General features: G+C 40.6%; 1 protein-coding gene across 1 annotated transcript in view; it reads left to right on the top strand.

Annotated features, from left to right (window-relative positions):
• EHHADH (enoyl-CoA hydratase and 3-hydroxyacyl CoA dehydrogenase) overlaps positions 1 to 20074 on the top strand; it is a 46275-nt gene extending 26201 nt beyond the window's left edge. The window contains exons 6-7 of the mRNA XM_008157552.3: positions 11527 to 11868; positions 17673 to 20074. Coding sequence (XP_008155774.1) covers positions 11527 to 11868; positions 17673 to 18934 — 1604 coding nt within the window. The 3' untranslated portion in view covers positions 18935 to 20074. The remainder of the gene's footprint in view (positions 1 to 11526; positions 11869 to 17672) is intronic.
• The last annotated feature ends 2407 nt before the right edge of the window (positions 20075 to 22481 follow it).

Here is a 22481-nt window from a genome sequence, read left to right as displayed (position 1 = left end):
ACCACTCTGCTGCCAGCCTGTTTGCCCCCAACTTCCCTCCTCTGCTGGCCTGGTTACCCCTAACTGCCCTCTCCTGCAGGGTTGATCACCTCCAACTGCCCTCCCTTGCAGGCTTGGTCCCTCTCAACTGCCCTCCATTGCAGGCCGGGTGCCTCCCAACTGCCCTCTCCTGCTGGCCATCTTGTGGTGGCCATCTTGTGTCCACATGGGGCAGGATCTTTGACCACATGGGGGCAGCTATATTGTGTGTTGCAGTGATGATCAATCTGCATATTACTCTTTTATTAGATAGGATAGAGGCCTGATACAGGGGTGGGGCCAGCTGGTTTGCCCTGAAGGGCGTCCCGGATCAGGTGGGGTTTCCCTTGGGGTGTGGGGCGGCCTGAGTGAGGGGCCTGTGGTGGTTTGCAGGCCAGCCACACCCCCTGGTGACCCAAGCAGAGGCCCTGGTATCTGGAATTTATTTTCCTTCTACAACTGAAACTTTGTAGCCTGGAGCGGAGCCGAGCCTGGGGCTCCATCCGAGGCCAGCCGGCAGCCATTTGTGTTGGGGTTATAATTGAAACTTTGTTGCCTTAAGCGGGTGGGCCTGGCCAGGGTGTGTGAAAAGTTTTGCTTCCCCTGTTGCTGGCAGCAACCCTGGCCTGCTCTCTCAAGCTCCATTCTGCCGCCATTTGTTTGAATTTGTTTACCTTCTATAATTGAAACTTTGTAGCTTGAGTGGAGGCTTAGGCCTGGCAAGGGCAGGCGGAAAGCTTGGCTTCCTCTGTTACCTATGAAACCTTGCTCTCTGTGGCTGTAGCCATCTTGGTTTGGGTTAATTTGCATACTCGCTCTGATTGGATGATGGGCATGGCTTGTGGGCGTGGCTTGTGGGTGTGTCGGAGGTATGGTCAATTTGCATATTTGTCTATTATTAGAGAGGAAATAGTAATCTATAGTATGGATATATCACAATTTGTTTACCCATTTATCAGTTGATGTACATTTAGGTTATTTCCACTTTAGGCCATTGACAGGGAATTGAACCCAATGACCCTTCGGTACAAGGGCCAACGCTTTAACCATTGAACACTGGTAGGGCGGGCTCCAGTTTTTTGTTTTGGCTATGACCTGCATTGTGTCTCTTTTGGTGTTTAGGGCTTAGAATCCTATGGAAAATTCTGGAACTTTTTCTTTCTATTTTTATTTTATTTTATTTCTTTACTAGAGGCCCAGTGCATGAAATCGTGCACGGGTGGGGTCCCTAGGCCTGGCTTGCGATCAGGGCCGATCAGGGCCAGGCCAATCAGGGACAGGCTGGAGAGGAGGTGACGGTTTCTGGGCCAGCCACAGAAGGAATGGACACTGGACACCGATGCTACCATCGTCAGCACCCTGCCGCCATGTGGTTCCCTACTTCCCCCCCTTCCTCTTTCCCTCGCCATCGCATCGCCACCACAGTGGGCTGATTGGGGCCTGCTGGCCAGGGCGAGGGATGGGTTATGGGAAGTTGGCTGATGGCCCCAAGGAGGGAGCCAGAGGGAATCCCCTGGGAAAGGGGTCATGTCTGCCATCACCCACCCCTGGTTCCCTGTCCCAATTCAGGGGCCTGCCAACCAGGGGGAGGGACCATGGGAGGTTGGCCAGCTGGGGTAGGCTGGCTGTGGGAGCACACTGACCACCAGGGGGCAGCTCCTGCTTTGAGTGTCTGACCCCTGGTGGTTAGTGTGCGTCATAGTGACTGGTCGTTCTGGTCATTACAGTCACGTAGGCTTTTATATATATAGGTTTTTAATTTTTATTGATTTCAGAGAGGAAGGGAGAGGGAGAGAGAGATAGAAACATCAATGATGAGAAAGAATCATTGATTGGCTGCCTCCTGCATGCTCCCAACTGGGGATCGAGCCCACAACCTGGGCATGTGTCCTTGACTGGAATCAAACCTGGGGCCCTTCAGTTCACAGGCCGATGCTCTAGTCATGGAGCAAAACAGGCCAGGGCAATTTCTTTCTATTTTTAAAAATGAGTTTCACTAGAATTCTATGATTTCCTGGTGCTGCTTTGTAATAGGTAAATGCTAGAGAGACAAAAGTAGAAAAATGGAGCAGATTAGTGAAGGACTAGCTCAGAGAATCTTATCTACATTTGCCATTTATTATCTTACCAAATGTGAAGTTTAGCTAGGCTTACTTATTTTGCCTTTCATTTTCATTTAAAGTCTTTTTAAAAAAATATATATTTTATTTTTTTAATTTAATAAATCTTTATTGTTCAAATTATTACAATTGTTCCTCTTTTTTCCTCCCATAGCTCCCTTCCACCAGGTTCCTACCCCACCCTCTGCCCTTACCCCCTGCCACTGTCCCCATCCATAGGTGTACGCTTTTTGTTCAGTCTCTTCCCGCACCCCCCACTCCCCTTTTTCCACGAGAATTGTCAGTCCACTCCCTTTCTATGCCCCTGATTCTATTATATTCACCAGTTTATTCTGTTCTTCAGATTTTTAATTCCCTTGGTTTTTAGATTCATTTGTTGATAGATACGTATTTGTTGTTCATAACTTTTATCTTTATCTTTTTCTTCTTCTTCCTCTTTTTAAAGAATACCTTTCAGCATTTCATATAATTCTTGTTTGGCAGTGATGAACTCCTTTAGCTTTTTCTTATCTGTGAAGCTCTTTATCTAACCTTCAATTCTGAATGATAGTTTTGCTGGGTAGAGTAATCTTGGTTGTAGGTTCTTGCTATTCATCACTTTGAATATTTCTTGCCACTCCTTCTGGCCTGCATAGTTTCTGTTGAGAAATCAGCTGACAATCGTATGGGTGTTCCTTTGTAGGTAACTAACTGTTTTTCTCTTGCTGCTTGTAATATTCTCTCTTTGTCTTTTGCTCTTGGCATTTTAATTATGATGTGTCTTGGTGTGGTCCTCTTTGGATTCCTTTTATTTGGGGTTCTGTGTGCTTCCTGGACTTGTAAGTCTATTTCTTTCACCAGGTGGGGGAAGTTTTCTGTCACGATTTCTTCAAATATGTTTTCAGTATCTTGCCCTCTCTCTTCTTCTGGGACCCCCGTAATTTGGATGTTGGTACACTTGAAGTTGTCCCAGAGGCTTCTTACACTATCTTCAACTTTTTGGATTCTTTTTTCTTTTTGCTTTTCCGGAGGAGTGTTTTTTGCTTCTTCATATTCCAAATCTTTGACTTGATTTTTGTGATCCTCTAGTCTGCTTTTAGGTCTCTGTATAATATTTTTTATTTCAGTCAGTGTATGCTTAATTTCTAGTTGATCCTTTTTCATATCCTCGAGGGTCTTGTTAAATTTATCTGCCCTTTCTAGGAAATTCTTGAAAAACCTTATAACCGTGGTTTTGATCTCTATAGCCAGTCTTTTGCTTTCCTCCATTTCCTTCGATTGTGGCCTGTCTCTTTGTCTCCACATTTTAGCTGCTTCCCTGAGTTGATGGAGTGGCTTTGTGTGCTAGGTGTCCTAGCAGGGCCAAGTAGCTCAGCCTCCCCAGTTACCTGTGGTGGACACTCTTGGTGCATCCCTTTGTGGGCTGTGTGTGCAGTCTTGTTGTAGTTAAGCCTTGATTGTTGTTGGTATCACGGTGGGGAGTTGATCTCCAGGCCAATTGGCTGTGAGGATCAGCAGTGTCTCCACTGGGAGAGCTTCTGTGCTCAGTTTGGATGGGGCGGAGTCTCTGGGTGGAGCAGACAGCCTTGGTTTCCCGTCAATCCTGCCCTAAGAGGGTCCTGTTCTCAGTGTCCTGTGGCAATGGCTGCGCGCACCTCTGAGAGAAGGCTGCTCTCGAGTTTCGCCCACTGCCAGACACTCCAGTTTCTCCCCGAATGAGTCTGGTACCCAAAGTCTCACCTGGAGCTGGATTTCAGTGCAGTCGGGAGGTTTTGTTTTCCTCTGGAACGAGAAAGCCAGATGCGAATTTGCTGCCTGCCCTCTCCGCGCGCCACGCGTAAGCCAGCCACGTATTCAGCCACCCGCCCTTTCCGCGCTCACGGGTCTCTGCACTTCCACAGCTCCTGAGTCTCAGTGTCCTTTTCTCTTTCCTTCTAGTTGTAGGATTTTCACTCAGCCAGCTTTCCGGTTGTTCTGGACGATGTCCGCTTTGTCTTCTAGTTGCAGTTTTAAAATTGTTGTGCTAGGCAGCAGTATAGGTGTTTACCTTATGCCGCCATCTTGGTTTTTTCCATTTAAAGTCTTATGCTTTTCCTTTCTTTTTATGTTTCCTTGATTTCCTTTTTTTTTTTGTTTTGTTTGTCTTTAAATATTGTATGTGGTTATTTGGCAGAACAAAATTGATGGGTTGATTTGAAGAAAAAGCTCCATAAGACTGTATTATATAAATATATATTGATATTTTATAATAGGTATTATTATAAAATATGTTAATAAAATATACCAATAATAAAATATATGAATACAAATCTGTAGTTATGTGAAGCTGGTACCATTGTCTTGATCTAGAGGAATGGTTCTCAAACTTTATTGTGCTTCAGAATCACTGGGACAGTCTGTTAAAAGAGACTGTAGGACCCCCTCACCACTTTCTGACTCAGTATGTCTGAGGTGGGGCCCAAGAATTTGCAGCTCTAACAAGTTCTTAGGTGATGCTGATGGTGTGTTCTTGAGCCCACACTTTGAGAACAACAAGGGGAAGAATGGAGATAACTTTTCCTAGTTTTGACTTTTTACACCTGGCATGCAAATACTACCAGCAGTCTTAAAGATATTTGTAAATCAGTTACAAAAGGTATGGTTAAAATACATACATGTATGTTGCACACCTTGTGAATATACTAAAAACTACTGAATTGTAAACTTTAGAACAGTGACTTTTATGGTATGTGAATCATATCTCAATTTTAAGATACATGTAAAATTTTCGTTTCCTTTTCCCATTTGTAAAAATATTCTATTAATTCAGCCTATTCCCACCCCCATCCTTACCCCCAACCCCACTTCTGAAATATTGACCTAAAAAAATAAAAAGTAAAGGTTAACAGCACATATTTAGTTTCCACATCCAATAGGAAAGGAGAGAGAGAAGGGAATTTCCAAAGGCAATATTGCAATCAGCAGTTTTGGAACCAGTTATGTGTGGGAGGGGATTGTAGAAGGTTAGCATGTATCTAAAAATGTGATTTGGGAAGTTGCTGCAAATTTCTCTACAAACTTAATGTGTATCCTGGAGATTTAACTGTGAAAGTTAATTAGTTTCATGCATCTTAATACTCTTGTTATATGAAGCCTCTCAGACTACTGCCGGGCAATAGATTTAGCAGAGCAATTCAGAATTACTTGACCAAGCCAGATTGCTTTGGCTACACTGGGGAGAGCAGGGTTCTGTAAAATGCTATTTATTTGCACTTGCATTTGGCCAGTAGCCTGTTTTACCCAAACTGAGTGAGAACTCCTGATTACCATGTGCATATTTCTGGCATGAAGCTGAAAATGTGTGTTGTTATTCAAAGACGGGCACAGGGGACCTCTGACTGGGAGCCTCAACTCAGGAACCAAATGCTCTGCTTTTGTCCCTGTAACGACCCCTGGTCCTGTGACTGCACTGGGCTGTGTTAGCCATTTTTAACAATTCTAATTCTGCCTAAAGACCTGGGTCTTCTTGTTCATGTTGATTTTTGCGGCTTTCAAAAATCTTAGGGTTCCATATGTCTTTCTCTTCATTTTATCTTTTGCTCTTTGTAATTTATTTTTACTCCCTGTGAACATTTATATAAACTTATTTCACAGGAGCAGAGCGACTCTGCCTTACGTAGGAGGCCTAAGCACATGTCTACATTTAACTTCCCAACTTCTGTGGGTGACTCCCGCAAGCCTGGGGAAGTACAGTTCTGTCTGCTCTCTACAGAGCTTCTGTGACAGACACAGCTTACTCTTTAGCAGAATTAGAGAAGAGAGAATCCTTTATGCCTCAGGAGACCATTTCTCTAAACAGCACGCTGTGTCGCTCTTCATCCTAGGCAGGAAAAAAAAAAAAAATCTCTTCCTGTAAGTTTACCAGAAAGGAAAGAGGGAAAATAATTGCCTCCTTTTCTTCCATTAGGAGCATGGTTCACTTTAAAAAAAAAAATCAAAAATTTAATATTATGCCTTAGAAAACCTTGAAGAATTAAGAAAAAAAATGTGGCCGAAACCGGTTTGGCTCAGTGGATAGAGCGTCGGCCTGCGGACTCAAGGGTCCCAGGTTCGATTCCGGTCAAGGGCATGTACCTTGGTTGTGGGCACATCCCCCGTGGGGGGTGTGCAAGAGGCAGCTGATCGAGGTTTCTCTCTCATTGATGTTTCTAACTCTCTATCCCTCTCTCTTCCTCTCTGTAAAAAATCAATAAAATATATTTTTAAAAAAATGTGAATGGGTCAAGCAAATAATTTGACCATAAGCACTTTTGAATCAGAAATCAGTTCTTCTCTTACCCATTTTCCTATGCAGCGAATGCTAGTGCTGAACTGCTCACACTTGCTTCTCTTATTATGTAGGTACAGTTGAGTGACTTTAAAACCACCAGGACTCTAAAACTACCAAGTGTGTAAGAAATACACTTTGAAAACATCAGACCTATAGACCCAAAGGGGAAATTCTGAATATATTGTGTAGTAATAAACTGAAATTTGAAGATAATAACATCCTTCAGTTACAGCTATAGCAAGAAAGGGATGGGAAATTGTACAGGGGGAAAAGTGGTCTATGATGGCGCCCTGATCCCAGCCTCTCCAGTGGACACACTTCTCTTGGCCCTAGGCTGGTTTGGACAGATACCGTGGGAAGCTCCCAGGATGCCCACTGGCAGCCCGAGAGGTTCTGAGTATCCTCAGGGTAACAGGCTTATGCTGACCAGCAACATTTACTGTACACCATGAACCAGGCTTTTCTTTTCTTTTTCTTTTTTTCCCCCTTTCTCTTCTCTTTCCTTTTCAATCTCTGGCTCAGGGTAAACTTGCCAGGAGCTGTAACTGTCCTTGGTACAGTGGCTGGCATAACATTCTGCTCTTGGACCTCCCAGAAGCTACACCTCACCATCAAGAGTTGAATTGTTTAAAAATTACTCATGCCTACCTTTAAAGACGCTTAACTGAGTCTATGGTGGAGCCTGGGCATCTTAACCTTTTTAAACGCCTCAAAGAACTGTGATGTGTGCTATGGTGTTGAGATGGAAACAGTGGCAATGTCACAGGAACAGAGATCGCTACAAGATATCCCAGTCTATGCCTGTACTAGGCATAGATTGCATCGGTCCCCTATTTATGCTACAACACTGACAGCTCATCCCTCTTCCCTCAACCTCTTGGTTCCTCCACACACATGTTCTCTTTCTACTGTCCACTCTTGTCTTCCTTTTGGGCCACCAGAAATTAAATCAGGTCCTGGAAAGGTTTCCATCCTTCTCTGCTGAACTTGCCTTTCCATAGCTCGAGGACTGGGCTAACTCATTGGGTACATGGGCAAGTAACTGGTAGCCTGTTGGGTAGAGTTCATGTTTTTCCAACAATAGTAGTGTGGATAGGGACCCATGCTGCTAACTGCTGTCTTTCCTTCCTTTCCTGAATCCTATTCTTAACATCATATGGTAAAGCATCCATTTAAAAATCCATTCTTGCCCAGCCAGCTCAGTGATTAAGCATCAACTTATGAACCAGGAAGTCACAGTTTGATTCCTGCTCAGGGCACATGTCCAGGTTGATCCCCGGTGGGGGACATGCAGGAGGCAGCCAATCAATGATTCTCTCTCATTGATGTTTCTATCTCTCTCTCTCCCTTTCCCTTCCTCTCTGAAATCAATAAAAATATATTTTAGAGATAAAATAAAATCCATTCTTTTCAGTTCTAAGTAGCAATCGAGCATTAAAATAGTCTCCCTTCCTATGTTAAAAAAAGTTGAAATTATATAATGTTTTACAGATATACTTCCAAGTGGACATGATTACATCCCAATCATACTCGCTCTCTGTTGGACACATAGTAACACAGGAATGCCAGACAGGCTCACATTCATATGTCTTTTTAAGTGAAACTGCTTTATGAGGTTTGGTAGGTTTTATGTTTAACCAAAGTGTACATTTTTGATATGATGTTTTATTCTTGAAGAGATGATAGTATTTTTTAGAAAACAGTTTATGGTATACTGTTTTAGAAAACAGTTTTGATAATGTAATTTATTCGACATTTATTCTCTATACATATGTTTTTATTGATTTCAGAGAGGGAGAGAGAGATAATCATCTATGGGCTGCCTCCTGCACTTCCCCTAATGGGGATCAAGCCCGCCACCTGGGCATGTGCCCTGACCTGGAATTGAATCGTGACCTCCTGGTTCATGGGTTGATGCTCAACCACTGAGCCACACCAGCTAGGCATACATTTATTCTTTTATGCAAACTTTACGAATCATTCTATTGATTTATTTTTAAAAAATAGAAAATAAGGGTTCTGATTAGAAATTTATATGTAATGTATGTATATGGAAATATTTTTATGCTTTAAATATTATATCATTGGCTCTCTCTCCTAATTAAGGTCTTATTTTATGTTCTTCAATAAAATGTTATATTATCTTCTTAAAGGTCTTATATTTTCTAGGAATTTTTAACAGCTTTAATGAGGCATAATTTACCTTATAGAGTTATGCAACGTCTCCATAAATCAGTCTTAGGGCTTGTTCACTGCTACAAAAAGTGCCCTCGTGACTTTCTGCAGCTAGCCACCAGCCTTAGGCAACCACGGATCTTTCCATCTCTATACATTTGTCTTTTCTGGACCTATACTATAAACAGCATCATACAATAGGTAATCTTTTGCATCTAGCTTTTTTTCAGTTAGCATAATGTTTTTGAGGCTCATCTGTAGCATGTGTCAGTAGTTTGTTCCTTTTATTGCTGAGTAGTGTTCCATTGTATGGCTATACCACATTTTCTTTATCCATTCATCAGCTGATGGATATTCAGATTGTTTCCAGTTTTGAGTTCTTATGAATAATGCTGCTATGAATATTCATATAAGTTTTATATAGCTGTATGTTTTCATTTCTCTTGGGTGGATTCCTAGGAGTAAAATTGCTTGGTTGAACAATAAGTTTATGCTATCTTTTTAAGAAACTGTCAAACTGATTTCTAAAGCTGATGTGCTGTGTTACATTCTCAGGGTTCCAGTTACTCCACATCATCACCAACATTTGATATTGATGTCTTTTCTATGATAGTCATTTTAGGGGTCTGTATTAGTTATACATAGCTGCATAACAAATTACCCCAAAATTTAGCTGCTTAAAGTCAAACATTTATTAAACTCTTACACTTTCTGTGGGTCAGGAATCTGGGCATGGTTAGCTAAAGCCTCTGGTTTTAGGATTTCACATAACATTACATTCAGGTGTTGTGAGAGCTGTATTCATCTCAAGGCTAGACTGGGAGAGAGGATCTTCTTCCACGCTCCTGTGGGTGTTTGCGGGATTCTGTTCCTTATGGCCCATTAGACTGAGGGCCTCATTTCCTCTCGGGCTGTTGGCTGAAAGCCTCCTTCAGCTCTTTGTCACATGGGCTTCACCAAAGGGCAGCTGGCTGTCATCAGAGTGAGGAAGTGAGAGAGCAAGAGAGGGTGAGATTTTTGTACTTTAGTCTCAGAAATGAGGTTGTTTAGAATCTGCCTATACATTCATTGTGTTTTGAATTTGCATTTCCTTAATGACTAATGGTGTTAAACGTCTTTTCACATGCTTATTAGCCATTTGTTTATCCTCTTTGGTGAAATAGCCACTAAAGTTTTGTCCATTTAAAAAATGAGGTTGTTTGCCCTCTTATTATTGAGTCATCAGAGTCCTTTATATATTGTGGATACCGATACTTATTAGATATTTGTTTTTAAATTGTATTAGATTTTCTATTGCTTTGATAATAAATTACCACAAGCTTAGTTTAAACAACACACATTTATTTTTTACTGATCTATAGGTCAAAAGTTCAGTAGGGTCTTACTGGGCTAAAATCCAGGTGTCAGCAGCTTCACTCCTTTCTGGAGGTTGTGGGGGAGAACCTGTTGTTGGTGGAATTCAGTACCTTGCGTTGTAGGACCAAGGTCCCTGGGTTCTTGCTGGTTGTAAACTGAGGGCTGTCCCTAGTTTCTAGAGGCCATGGTGTTTCTTAGTTCTTGGCCCACTGCCTCCTTCTTCAAAGCCACATCACCAATAGGTTGAGTCTTTTCCATGTTGCAGCTTTCTGATCCTTTCTCATCAAATCTCTCCCTCACTATATAGCCAGGAAAGATTCTCCTCTTTTAAGAACTCATATGATTGGATTGGGCCAACCTACATAATACAGGATAATCTCTACATCTCGAGGTCTTTAACCTTAATCACATCTGTAGAGTCCCTTTGCCATGTAAGGTAATAAGTTCATAGGTTCTGGGGATTAGGAAGTGGACATTTGGTGGAGGTGGGGGAGAGGGCATACATATTTTCTTTCAATCTATGACTTATCATTTCGTTTTCTTAATGATGGTTTTTGAAGTACAGAAGTTTTTAATTTTAATTATTATTAAAACTTCTAATAATTGATTGATTTTTCTTTCATGGATCATGCTAAAAACACTTCGCCTAACTCAAGGTCACAAAGGTTTAACCTATGTTTTCTTCTAGAAAATTTTATAGTTTTCGCTCTTCAATGTAGACTTATGATCCATTTTGAGTTAATTGTTTAAAAATATATTTTTATTGATTTCAGAGAGGAAGAGAGAGGGAGAGATAGATAGAAACATCAATGATGAGAGAGAATCATCGACCAGTTGCCTCCTGCACACCCCTCACTGGGGACCGAGCCCTCAACCCGGGCATGTGCCCTGACTGGGAATCAAACCATGACCTCCTGGTTCATAGGTCGATGCTCAAACTATGCCAGCTGGGCTAAGTTTTATATATGGTGTTAGATAAGGATTTAAATTTATTTACTTTCTGAATATGGATATCCAGTTGTCTCAGCAAACGTATTTGTTGAAAAAACTCTTATTTTTTCTCTCAGTGAATTGTTTTGGCACCTTTGTTAAAAAGCAATTGGCCATAATTATAAGGATTTATTTTTAATCTCTCATTTATCTTCCATTGATTTGTACATCTGTCCTTGTACCAGTATCACACTGTCTTCTTTTCTAGGTATTTTTAAGTCTTTGTTACTATTAGGAATCAAGTTAAAATTACCTTGAATCTAAAATATTATTAACTCAGTGCTATTTTCCTTAAAATGACTGACAGATTAATATTTAATCTATTATAAAATTGGAATAATAGGAAAATGCTGCTTTATGCTTCAATTAGGTAACTTGAAATTGCTTCGGAGCCATTAAATTCTTAAGGAACTAAGTTGCGAAGATGTTAGAGACCTTGGTATTCATGTTACATTAAATATCTTGTTGAATCGCATTTAATTTTGTACTTTGAATTTGAACAGTTATCATTATTTACTCATTTTCTCTTAGTCTAAGTAACATTTCCAAAGACCTGATTTTCTTTCTTATTTCTTCCAGATCAGTCTCTAGAGTCCCGTAGACTCTTCAACAGGCCAGTGCAGAGCTTGCCCAACATGGACTCTGTTTTCAGTGAAGCCCTTCTGAAGATGCGGAAGCAGCACCCTGGGTGCCTTTCTCAGGAGACTTGTGTCCGTGCAGTCCAGGCTGCCGCACAGTATCCCTATGAGGTGGGCATCAAGAAGGAGGCCGAGCTGTTTCTGTACCTCCGGCAATCAGGGCAGGCTAGAGCCCTGCAGTATGCTTTCTTTGCTGAGAGGAATGCACATAAGTGGTCAGTTCCCTCCGGAGCATCCTGGAAAACGGCGTCGGCCCGGCCCATCTCCTCCGTGGGCGTTCTCGGTAAGAACATGGGGTCGTTAATGTCATTCTCCAAATCTGCACATGTGACGGGCTACTACCATTTGCTTAGGGCCACTGGGTTCCAGGTTCTATGCTAGATATATTACATGTGTTAGCTAGCTTAATTTTCACCCCAGCCCGTTAACTATCTTCATTTTACATGTGAGTCCTAGAGACACTAACCTTCTCAACAAGGAGCTAAATACTAGTAAACACAAGTGGTGTGAGAGTCTGACACTAGATCTGTCTGAATCCAGACCCTGGGCGTTTTTCACTCATCCCAACCTCTTCTCTGTTCGAATCTGTCACTCCTGAATTTCCCAACAATGATTATTATTTGTACCACATTTTAAGGTGTGTCCTGTCACTCTTGAAGTTTCTGTCTTTCTGGTCCCTGGAACCATTCCTTTCCTTCTCCTAGTTCAAAACCAACTATCCTCAAATCCATCTGAACCTTGAAACAGGGCTTACCTTCTTTTGACACCTGGAATTTTTCCAAACAAATGCCTTCCTTCCTCAGAAGCTAGCTCTCTGATTGGCTTCTTTGGGCCACTTTCCTAAGCTTCACTTGCTCTTAGTCTTGGTCCAAGAATGATCTTTTGTGGATTTTAAATCCTGTGAAATGGGAAGTAAAATGTTATATGCTTCAGCTCGTGTACAGTCTTTTGGGGGATGAGGTTCATAGTTTACTAAAAGCACCTTCTTCCTCTCTCTCTCTCTCTCTCTCTCTCTCTCTCTCTCTCTCTCTCTCTCTCATCTTTCTTTCTTCCTTCCTTTCTTTCCTTCGTTCTTTCAACTTTCTTAACCCTCACCAGAGAGAGAGAGAGAGAGAAAAAGAGAGAGAGAGAGAGAGAGAGAGAGAGAGAGAGAGAGAGAGAGAGACAGTGATTGGTTGCCACCCAACCCAACCTGCAGAGAAAGAGCCCACTCTATGCATCTTCTTAGTGTTATCTTAGTCAAGTTTTAGTATAAAATAGTTGGTTTTTAAATTTTTCAATCACATTGACATACAATATATAAGTTTAAGGTGTACAACATAGTGACTAGATATTTATATAATTTACAAAGTGATAACCCTGCTAAGTCTAGTACCCATCTGATACCAACCATAGTGGTACATGCTACATACAATGGAATACTGCTCAGTCATAAAAAAGAATGAAATCTTGCCATGTGTGACAACATGAATGAACTTAGAGGGTTATGCTAAGGGAAATAAGTCAGACAGAGAAAAACAAATACCAGATGATTTACTTATATGTAGAATCTAAAAAATAAAATAAATGAACAAACAAAACAAAAACAAGCTCATAGATACAGACAATATTTTGGTGGTTGCCATATGGAAAGGGTGTTGGGGAGATGGGTGAAAAAGGGGAAGGGACAAGGGTCAGCAAATTTTTTCTGTGAAGTTCCAGATAATGAATATTTTAGGCTTTGTGGGCTGTAAGGGTCTCTGTTGCAACTACCCAGCTCTGCTATTGAGCACAAAAAAAGCCATAGAGAACACAAAAACAAATTAGCATGGTTGTATTCTAATAAAACTTTATTTATAAACACTGAAATGTGAATTTGATATAATTTTATGTGTCATAAAATATTATTATTATTATTTTTTGGTTTTTCAACTGTTTAAAACGTGAAAACATTTTTAGCTTGTAGGCAATACAGAAGCAGGCAGTGGGCCGGGTTGGGTCTTTAAGGTCTCCTCCAAGGTCTCAGAGTTGTTCTCTGCATTTTCTATCTTCAGGTGATAATGAGGCATCTTACAGGGGATTTTATGGGCCAATCATACATCCCACACATACCCCTCAACCATTTTAGTGTCCAGAATTAGTCATAGGATACAAGGGATGTGGAAAATACAGTCTCTTATGAGTCCAGGAGGAAAATGAAACGATATGGGGAAGGGACAGCAACATCTTTGCCATTGAATAGTTTTTTATTCCTCTTGCCTTTGCTTAAAACATTATTCCATTTTCATTTTCCTTCTCCAACCTGTATAGTTCAAGTTCCTCAATTTTACCCACTTCAATATGTTCTTTCTTCAAATATCTTTATATTGAAGCTTTTCTTGATTCATTCAACCAAATATAATCTCTTTCCTTTGAATCATCAAATAAATTTAAACTTCTCAACTCACATCATTTACTTTACCGTATAGGATGGATATTGGTGAACTTTTCTTCATCCCACTACTAAATTATATGAAATTAATTATATGAAATTTCATATTTTTTAACAGTTTTATTGAGATTTAACTCATATACCATAAAATTTTTTAAAGAGTATAGTTCAATGTAACATAGTATAGCAGCTACGGAAAACAGCATGACAGTTCCTCAAAAAAAATAAAAATAGAGTTACCATATGATCCAGAAATTCCACCTCTGAGTATATACCCGAAATAATTGAAAGCAGGGACTTGATTAGATATATGTACACTCATGTTTATAGCAGCATCTTTCATGATAGCCTAAAGTAGAAACAATTCAAATGTCCATTAGTGAATGAACGAATTAACAAAATGTGTTGTGTACATACAATGGAATATTATTCAGGCTTAAAAAGATAGGAAATTCTGACACATAATAAAAACAAAATAGATGAATCTTAAGGATATTATGCTAAGTGAAATAAGCTAGTCACAAAAGAACAACTTCTATATGATTCCACTTGTATATGAGGTACCTAAAGTAGTTGAAATCATAGAGATAGAAAGTAGAATGATGGTCACCAGTGGCTGGAGGGAGGGAGGAATGGGGATTTATTGTTGAATGGGTACAGAGTTTGTTTTTCAAAATGAAAAGTTCTGGAGATGGATGCACAACAATGTGAATGTACTTAATACACTAAACTGTAAACGGATGTAAATTTTACAGGTATTTTATCACAATTAACATTTTAAACAAATATATATAGTAACAATGTCACCAAAAAAGAATACACTTCAGCCGGAACCGGTTTGGCTCAGTGGATAGAGTATCAGCCTGCGGACTGAAAGGTCCCAGGTTCGATTCCGGTCAAGGGCATGTACCTTGGTTGCGGGCACATCCCCAGTAAGGGGTGTGCAAGAGGCAGCTGATCGATGATTCTCTCTCATTGATGTTTCTGGCTCTCTATCCCTCTCTCTTCCTCTCTGTAAGAAAATCAATAAAATATATTTAAAAAAAAAAAAAAAGAATACACTTCAATGATTTTTAAATATTCACAAAGTTGTGCAACCATTGCCACAATCAATTTTGGAACATTTTCATCACCCTGAAAAGAAACCCTATACCCATTAGCAGTTATTATTACTCATTGTCCTTCCCCAGCCCATGGCAACCACTAACCCACTTTCTGTCTCTATGGATTTGCCTAATCTGGACATTTTTCATATAAACGGAATCATATAACATGTGGCGGTTTGTGTCCAGCTTCTTTAACTTAGCATATTTTTAAGGTTTTTCCATATTGTAGCATATATCATGCCTTCATTTCTATTACAGGTGAATAATACTCCTCTGTTTGTATATATCACATATTGTTTATCCATTCATCATTTGATGGACATTTGGCTTGTTTCTACTTTTTGGCTATTTTGAATAATGCTGCTCTGAACACTTACATGAAAGTTTTGTGTGGACACATGTCTTCAATTCTCTTAGGGATATATGTACACGTCCCTAGCTACCTATCTCCCTATCTCCCTAGCTAGGAGTGAAATTGCTGGCAATTCCATATTTAACATTTGAGGAACTTCCAAACTGTTTTTCCACAGCAGCTGTACCATTTTATAATCTGCCAGCAATGCATCAGGGTTCCAATTTCTCCACATCTTCACCAGAACTTGTTCTTGTCTTTTTAATTATAGCTAACCTAGTGAGTATAAAGTGGCAGCTCATTGTGGTTTTGATTTGAATTTCCTTAGTGACTATTGATGTTAGGCATCTCTTTATATGCTTATTGGGCATTCGCATATCTTCTTTGGAGAAATCTTTATTAGACCCTTTGTCTAATTTTAAATTGAGTTGTCTTTTTTTGTTAGTAATCCTCACTTAAGGATATTTTTCCATTGATTTTTAGGGAGAGTAGAAGAGAGGGGGAGAGAGACAGAGAGAGAGAGAGAGAGAGAGAGAGAGAGAGAGAGAGAGGGAGGGAAACACTGACATGAGAGAGAGACATTGATTGGTTGCCTCTTGCATGTGCCCCAACTGGGGCTGGGAATCGAGCCTGCAACCAAGTTACATGCCCTTGACTGGAATTGAACCCAAGACCTGTTCTATCCAGTAAGCCAAACCAGCTAGATAAAAGTGAGTTATTTTCTTATTGTTGAGTTTAAGAGTTCTTTATATATTCTGATACAAATCCCTTATCAGATTTGTATGATTTGCAAATACATGATTTGCAAATATTTTCTCCCATTCTGTGGGTTCTTTTTACTTTTTTAATGATGTCCTTTGAAGCACAAAAGTCTTAAATTTTGGTGATGTACAATTTATCTTTTCTTTTGTTGCTTGTGCTTTTTGTTTCATATCTAAGAAACTGTTGCCTAGGTCATGAGATTTACGCATAAGAGTTCTATTGTTTTAGCTCTTACTTCAGTCTGTTATCCATTTTGAATTAATTTTTGTATATAGTGTGAGGTAGGGGTTCAACTGCATTCTATTGCATGTGGATATCCAGTTGTCCCAGTATCATTTGTTGAAAAGACTATTCTCTCCCCCATTGAATTATCTTGCAAATCTTGTCAAAAATTGTTTGCCCATAAGTGTATGAATTTATTCCAGGACTCTCAATTCTATTCCATTGATCCATATGTATGTCCTTATGCCAGTACCACACTTTCTTGAATACTTTAGCTTTGTCATAGGTTTTGAAAGTAGGAAGAGTGAGTTCTTCAACTTTGTTCTTATTTTTCAATATCGTTTTTGTTATTCTGGATTATTTGTATTTCTATACAAATTTTAGGATCAGCTTGTTAGTTTCTGCAGGGAAAAATAACAGTTGGATTTTTAATAGGGATTGCACTGAATCTGCAGATCAATTTGGGTAGTATTGCCATTTTAACAATACTAAGCCTTCTGAATAATGAACATGAGATTCTTTTCCTATATTTTGGGTCTTCTTTAATTTCTTTCAATATTGTTTTTGAGTTTTAGTGTACAGGTTTTACAATTCTTTATTTAATTTATTCTGAAGTATTTTATTCTTTTTGATGCCATTGTAAGCAGAATTGTTTTCTTAATTTCATATTCAGATTGCCCATTGCTAGTGTGTAGAAATACAATTGATTTTTGTATATTGATCTTGTATCCTGCAACTTTGCTGAACTTGTTTATTAATTCTAATAGTGTATGTGAATCCTACTCATTGTTATGTATTCTAAAGCACTTAGCACAGTGTCTAGCCTTAACTAGTATTGAATCCATGTACACTGAGTGGCCAGATTATTAAAATCTCTGAACGCATAATAATATGGCCACTCAGTGTATATCCTATATAATAAAGGCTAATATGCAAATTGTCCCCTCGACCATGAGTCCAACCAGCAGGCAGGCCGGCAACTGCCCATGTCCCCTCCCCCTGGCCAGGCTGGCCGGACCCCACCCATGCACGAGTTCATGCACCGGGCCTCATATATATAGTGAGTGGCTAGATTATTATGCGTTCAGAGATCATAATAATCTGGCCACTCAGTGTATATTCCTTGAATTGATCTCTTTAAATGCCACATTGCCACAGAAGCCTTGCATCCACTGAATAATTTTCCAGTTCTCAATATCATTGAATCATTTTTTCTCCTTTACTCTTATTTACAGGCTTGGGAACAATGGGTCGAGGCATTGTCATTTCTCTTGCAAAGGCCAAGATTCCTGTGATTGCTGTGGAATCAGACAAGAAACAGCTAGAAACTGCTAACAAGATAATAACCTCCTTCTTTGTAAAGGAAGGATTGAAAATGCAGCAGAGTGGCCACACTTGGTCAGGACCAAAACCCAGGTTAACTACATCTTTGAAGGAGCTTAGTAGTGTAGATTTAGTCATTGAAGCAGTATTTGAGGAAATGAATCTGAAGAAGCGGGTCTTTGCTGAACTGTCAGCTGTGTGCAAGCCAGAAGCTTTTTTGTGCACCAATACGTCAGCCCTGGACATAGATGAGATTGCTTCATCCACTGATCGTCCTCACTTGGTCATTGGTACCCATTTCTTCTCACCAGCTCATGTCATGAAGTTGTTAGAGGTTATTCCCAGCCGATACTCTTCCCCCACTACTATCGCCACTGTTATGAACTTATCAAAAAAGATTAAAAAATTTGGAGTAGTTGTAGGCAATTGTTTTGGATTTGTTGGGAATCGAATGTTGATTCCTTATTACAATCAGTCGTATTTCTTGTTGGAAGACGGCAGTAAGCCAGAGGAGATTGATGAGGTGCTGGAGGACTTTGGTTTCAAAATGGGACCTTTTAGAGTGTCTGATCTTGCTGGGTTAGATATAGGTTGGAAATCTCGAAAGGGGCAAGGTCTTACTGGACCTACATTGCCTCCAGGGACTCCTGCCCGAAAGCGAGGCAACAGGAGATATTGCCCAATTCCTGATATGCTCTGTGAATCAGGACGATTTGGCCAGAAGACAGGGGAGGGTTGGTACCAATATGACAAGCCATTGGGTAGGATTCACAAACCTGATCCCTGGATTTCCAAATTTCTGTCACAGTACAGGGAAACCTATCACATTGAACCACGTATCGTTAGCAAGGATGAGATTCTTGAGCGCTGCTTATATTCGCTCATTAATGAAGCATTCCGTATCTTGGGAGATGGGATAGCTGCCAGCCCAGAACACATTGATGTTGTCTATTTACATGGGTATGGATGGCCAAGGCACAAGGGTGGGCCCATGTTCTATGCGTCCACAGTTGGGTTGCCCATAGTGCTAGAGAAGTTGCAGAAATACTACAGGCAGAATCCTGATATTCCCCAACTAGAGCCTTGTGACTATCTGAAAAAATTGGCTTCCCAAGGAAACCCTCCTCTGAAAGAATGGCAAAGCTTGGCAGGACCCCCCAGCAGTAAACTGTGATTCAGCCTTTCAGGTTATGCCTCACATGCTGGCATCAGGTAATGCTCACTGAGCATTAGATTTAAATCCAAAGATCCAAAGTAAAATTGCTCTGAAATACAAAGCTAAAGAAATAATCAGCTAAACCTCCTCTTTGGGTCTGCTGCCTGATGATTCTAATGGGTCGAATATTCAGTAATGTGCTTCCTATGCCTCTGAATCTGTCCCTACCAGATAAACTATTCCAATCCCAATGAATAAACTCATGTTAATACTTTTATAGCTAAGAAGAGAGCCTCAGAAATAAGGTGAGGTTCCCAAGTGCTTTTATCATTGGAGACATATGTAATCATTTAACAACTGATAAAAGCAACTAAGTTATAAATTAATTTTGACCCCCTTCAGCCTCATACACATAGCACTAATAGGAAATCTTATGGATCCTTCATTCAATAAACATTCACTGTGTCTCCCCTGAGCATCAGACCTAGAGCCCAGGCAGGCATTAATCCAGCATGGATGCCTGTGATGAAGTTCAGTCCATAGTCTCAGACGTGTAATGGAGATAGTTGTCAGGGTTGAGTCAGCAGTGAAGGTCACTGTGAGTGAGCATGAAAGCTGCCCAAGGGAAGGCAGAGTGTCAAAGGCGGAACAGAGTTGAAGTTACAGGCAAGACACAGTTGGGAACTGGTGAGGGGCCAAGTACTTCAGACCAGAATGGGGAACTCAGAGTAGCTTGGCAAGTCATGCTCAGTACTAGTAGATCGCTTCTGTCCAAGGCCCACTCACACATGTTCACAGTTGTGCTTGCTGCCTGCAAGGGGCTCAGTAATGTTTGTTGATAATTACCTTGAGATCAGGGGATATCCTGGTCTTTCTTTGCTCTTTTATTCATGGAGAAATAATAGGTAGTAGTATGTTGTTGACTTAGTGTAAGAAGGGATCTTAGAGAACATCTAACCTCCTCCAATTCTATCTTTGATTTAGATTCTGTAATGATGACAGTTTTCCTGTCATGATAAGCCTTTGTGTTATTGGGTGTGAAAATGGTTGAGTCTTGAAAAAAATCCAAAATTATTATAGAACAAATTTCTTATAACTTTGTTATAATTATAAGACTTCCCTTTTAATGTTTTGTGTGGTTGGTTAACAGTTGGGGGGGGGGGGGTTGGTCAACACAAAAACTCGTACTCAGATGTTTTCATCAGAATTATTCATAATAGCCCCAAATTGGAAACAAAGTAAATGTCCATCACTGATGGATGGATAAACAAATTGTGGAATAGCCATACAATAGACTATTCAGCCATAAAAAGAGATGAAGTACTGATATATGCTACAACATGATGGACCTTGAAAATACTTTGCTAAGTGAAAGAACCCAGTCACACAAGGCCACATATTGTATGAACATTTATATGAAATGTTCAGAATAGGCAAGTTTATAGGAACAGAAAGCAGATAGAGGTTGCCTAAAGCTGGGATGACTGGGGGTGAGAAATGGGGAGTGACTGCAAATAGGGACAGGATTTCTTTACGGGCTAATGAGAATGTTCTGAAATCATTGTGGTGATGGTTACGTAAGTCTGTGAGTCTACTAAAAACTATTGAATTGAATACCTTAAAGGGGTTAATTACATGGTGTGTAATATCTCAATAAAGATTTTAATAAATAAGTAAATAAATGGGCTCAAGTTGTTGGCCTTCAGTGTTGATGCTGTTTTCAAAATATTTTTACCTGTGAACTCAAACAAAACCATCAAAAGTTCTGATAGAGAAGTCTTGAATGAATGTACTATGTTTTTCATTGTAAAAACAACAATAAAAACCCAAAACACCCTTAAAGTATGCCTCAAATTGCAGTTCAATTTAAAATAGTTTTGGAGAAATCAAGATGGCGGCATAAACACCTGAACTTGCTGCCTCGCACAACCACTTCAAAACTACAACTAAAAGACAAAACGGGTATCATCCAGAACCACAGGAAGGCTGGTTGAGTGGAAATTCTACAACTAGAAGGAAAGAGAAAAGCACACTGAGACTCAGAGAAGGTGCGGAAGTAAAGTGCAGAGGTACGGAGACGTGCGCAGAAAGGGCTGGCAACTGAGTATGCGGTTGTTTTTTTTAATCCGGAGGGAGACACAAGCTCCCGACTGCTCTGAACTCCAGTTCCGGGCGAGACTCTGGGGACCCAGACTCATATGGTGAGAAACTGGACTATCTGGCATCGGGCGGAACTTGAGGGCGGCTTTCTCTCAGAGGTGCTTGCAGCAATTACTTCGGGACACTGAGACCCGGGGTCCTCTTAGAGCAGGGCTGGGGATCAGCCATAGCTGTTTCCTCTGCCCTGAGACCCTGCCCCACCCAAGCTGTGCGCAGAGGCTTTTGCATATGAATGGCTTGGCCCTTTGCAATCTAAAATTACCTAACAAACTGCAGCTGGGTCAGAGAGACCCAGAACATCCAAAAAAAGGCCCAAGGCCCCACAGCAGCTTGCATTGCTTCACAGCTGGGCCTCATCTGGGCACCTCCAAACCCCAAACAAAGAAGAGAAATCTGCAGATCTCTCCGTAGCTCCTGCTGGGTGGCCTCAGGCAGAGGCTAAATTAGCACCTCCTTAGAGATCCAAGAGCCAGTGGACCCAGTGGTCAGAGTGGGACCATCCAGATTACAACTCCTCAGATTCATAAGGGACACACTCAGGGGGCAGACTCAGTGAGCACCAAAGCCCCACTGGAGCAAGTCCTGCCCCATAAGGGTGTCTCCAGCACTGAAGTTCTCCCATCGTAGACACAGCTGATTCTCACAGCCAATTGGCCTGGAGGCCAATTCCTCCCAGTGATACCAACAACAATCAAGACTTAACTACAACCAGACTGTGCACACAGCCCACAAAGGGGTGCACCAAGAGTGTCCACCTCAGGTAATTGGGGAGGCTGAGCCACTGGGCCCTATAGGACACCTAGCACACAAAGCCACTCTGTCAACAGAGGGAAGCAGCCAAAATGCGGAGACAAAGAAACAGGTCACACATGACAGAAATGGAGGAAAGCAAACTACTGGATATAGAGTTCAAAACCACGGTTATAAGGTTTTTCAAGAATCTTCTAGAAACCGCTGATAAATTTAGTGAGACCCTCGAGGATATAAAAATGGACCAACTAGAAATTAAGCATACACTGACTGAAATAAAGAATAATATACAGAGATCCAACAGTATACTAGAGGATCCCAAGAATCAAGTCAAAGATTTGAAATATGAAGAAGCAAAAAACACCCAACCAGAAAAGCAAAAAGCAAAAAGAATCCAAAAATATGAAGTTAGTGTAAGGAGCCTCTGGGACAACTTCAAGCATACCAACATCCTAATTATGGGGGTGCCAGAAGAAGAGAGAGAGCAAGATATTGAAAACCTATTTGAAGAAATAATGACTGAAAACTTCCCCTACCTGGTGAAAGAAATAGACTTACAAGTCCAGGAAGCACACAGAACCCCAAACAAAGAGGACCACACCAAGACACATCATAATTAAAATGCCAAGAGCAAAAGACAAAGAGAGAATATTAA

This window comes from Eptesicus fuscus, chromosome 3, assembly GCF_027574615.1.
Source record: "Eptesicus fuscus isolate TK198812 chromosome 3, DD_ASM_mEF_20220401, whole genome shotgun sequence".
In the NCBI taxonomy this organism is placed as follows: domain Eukaryota; kingdom Metazoa; phylum Chordata; class Mammalia; order Chiroptera; family Vespertilionidae; genus Eptesicus; species Eptesicus fuscus.
The sequence above is the reverse complement of the archived record's forward strand: the minus strand, read 5'-3'. Positions and strand labels throughout refer to the sequence as shown.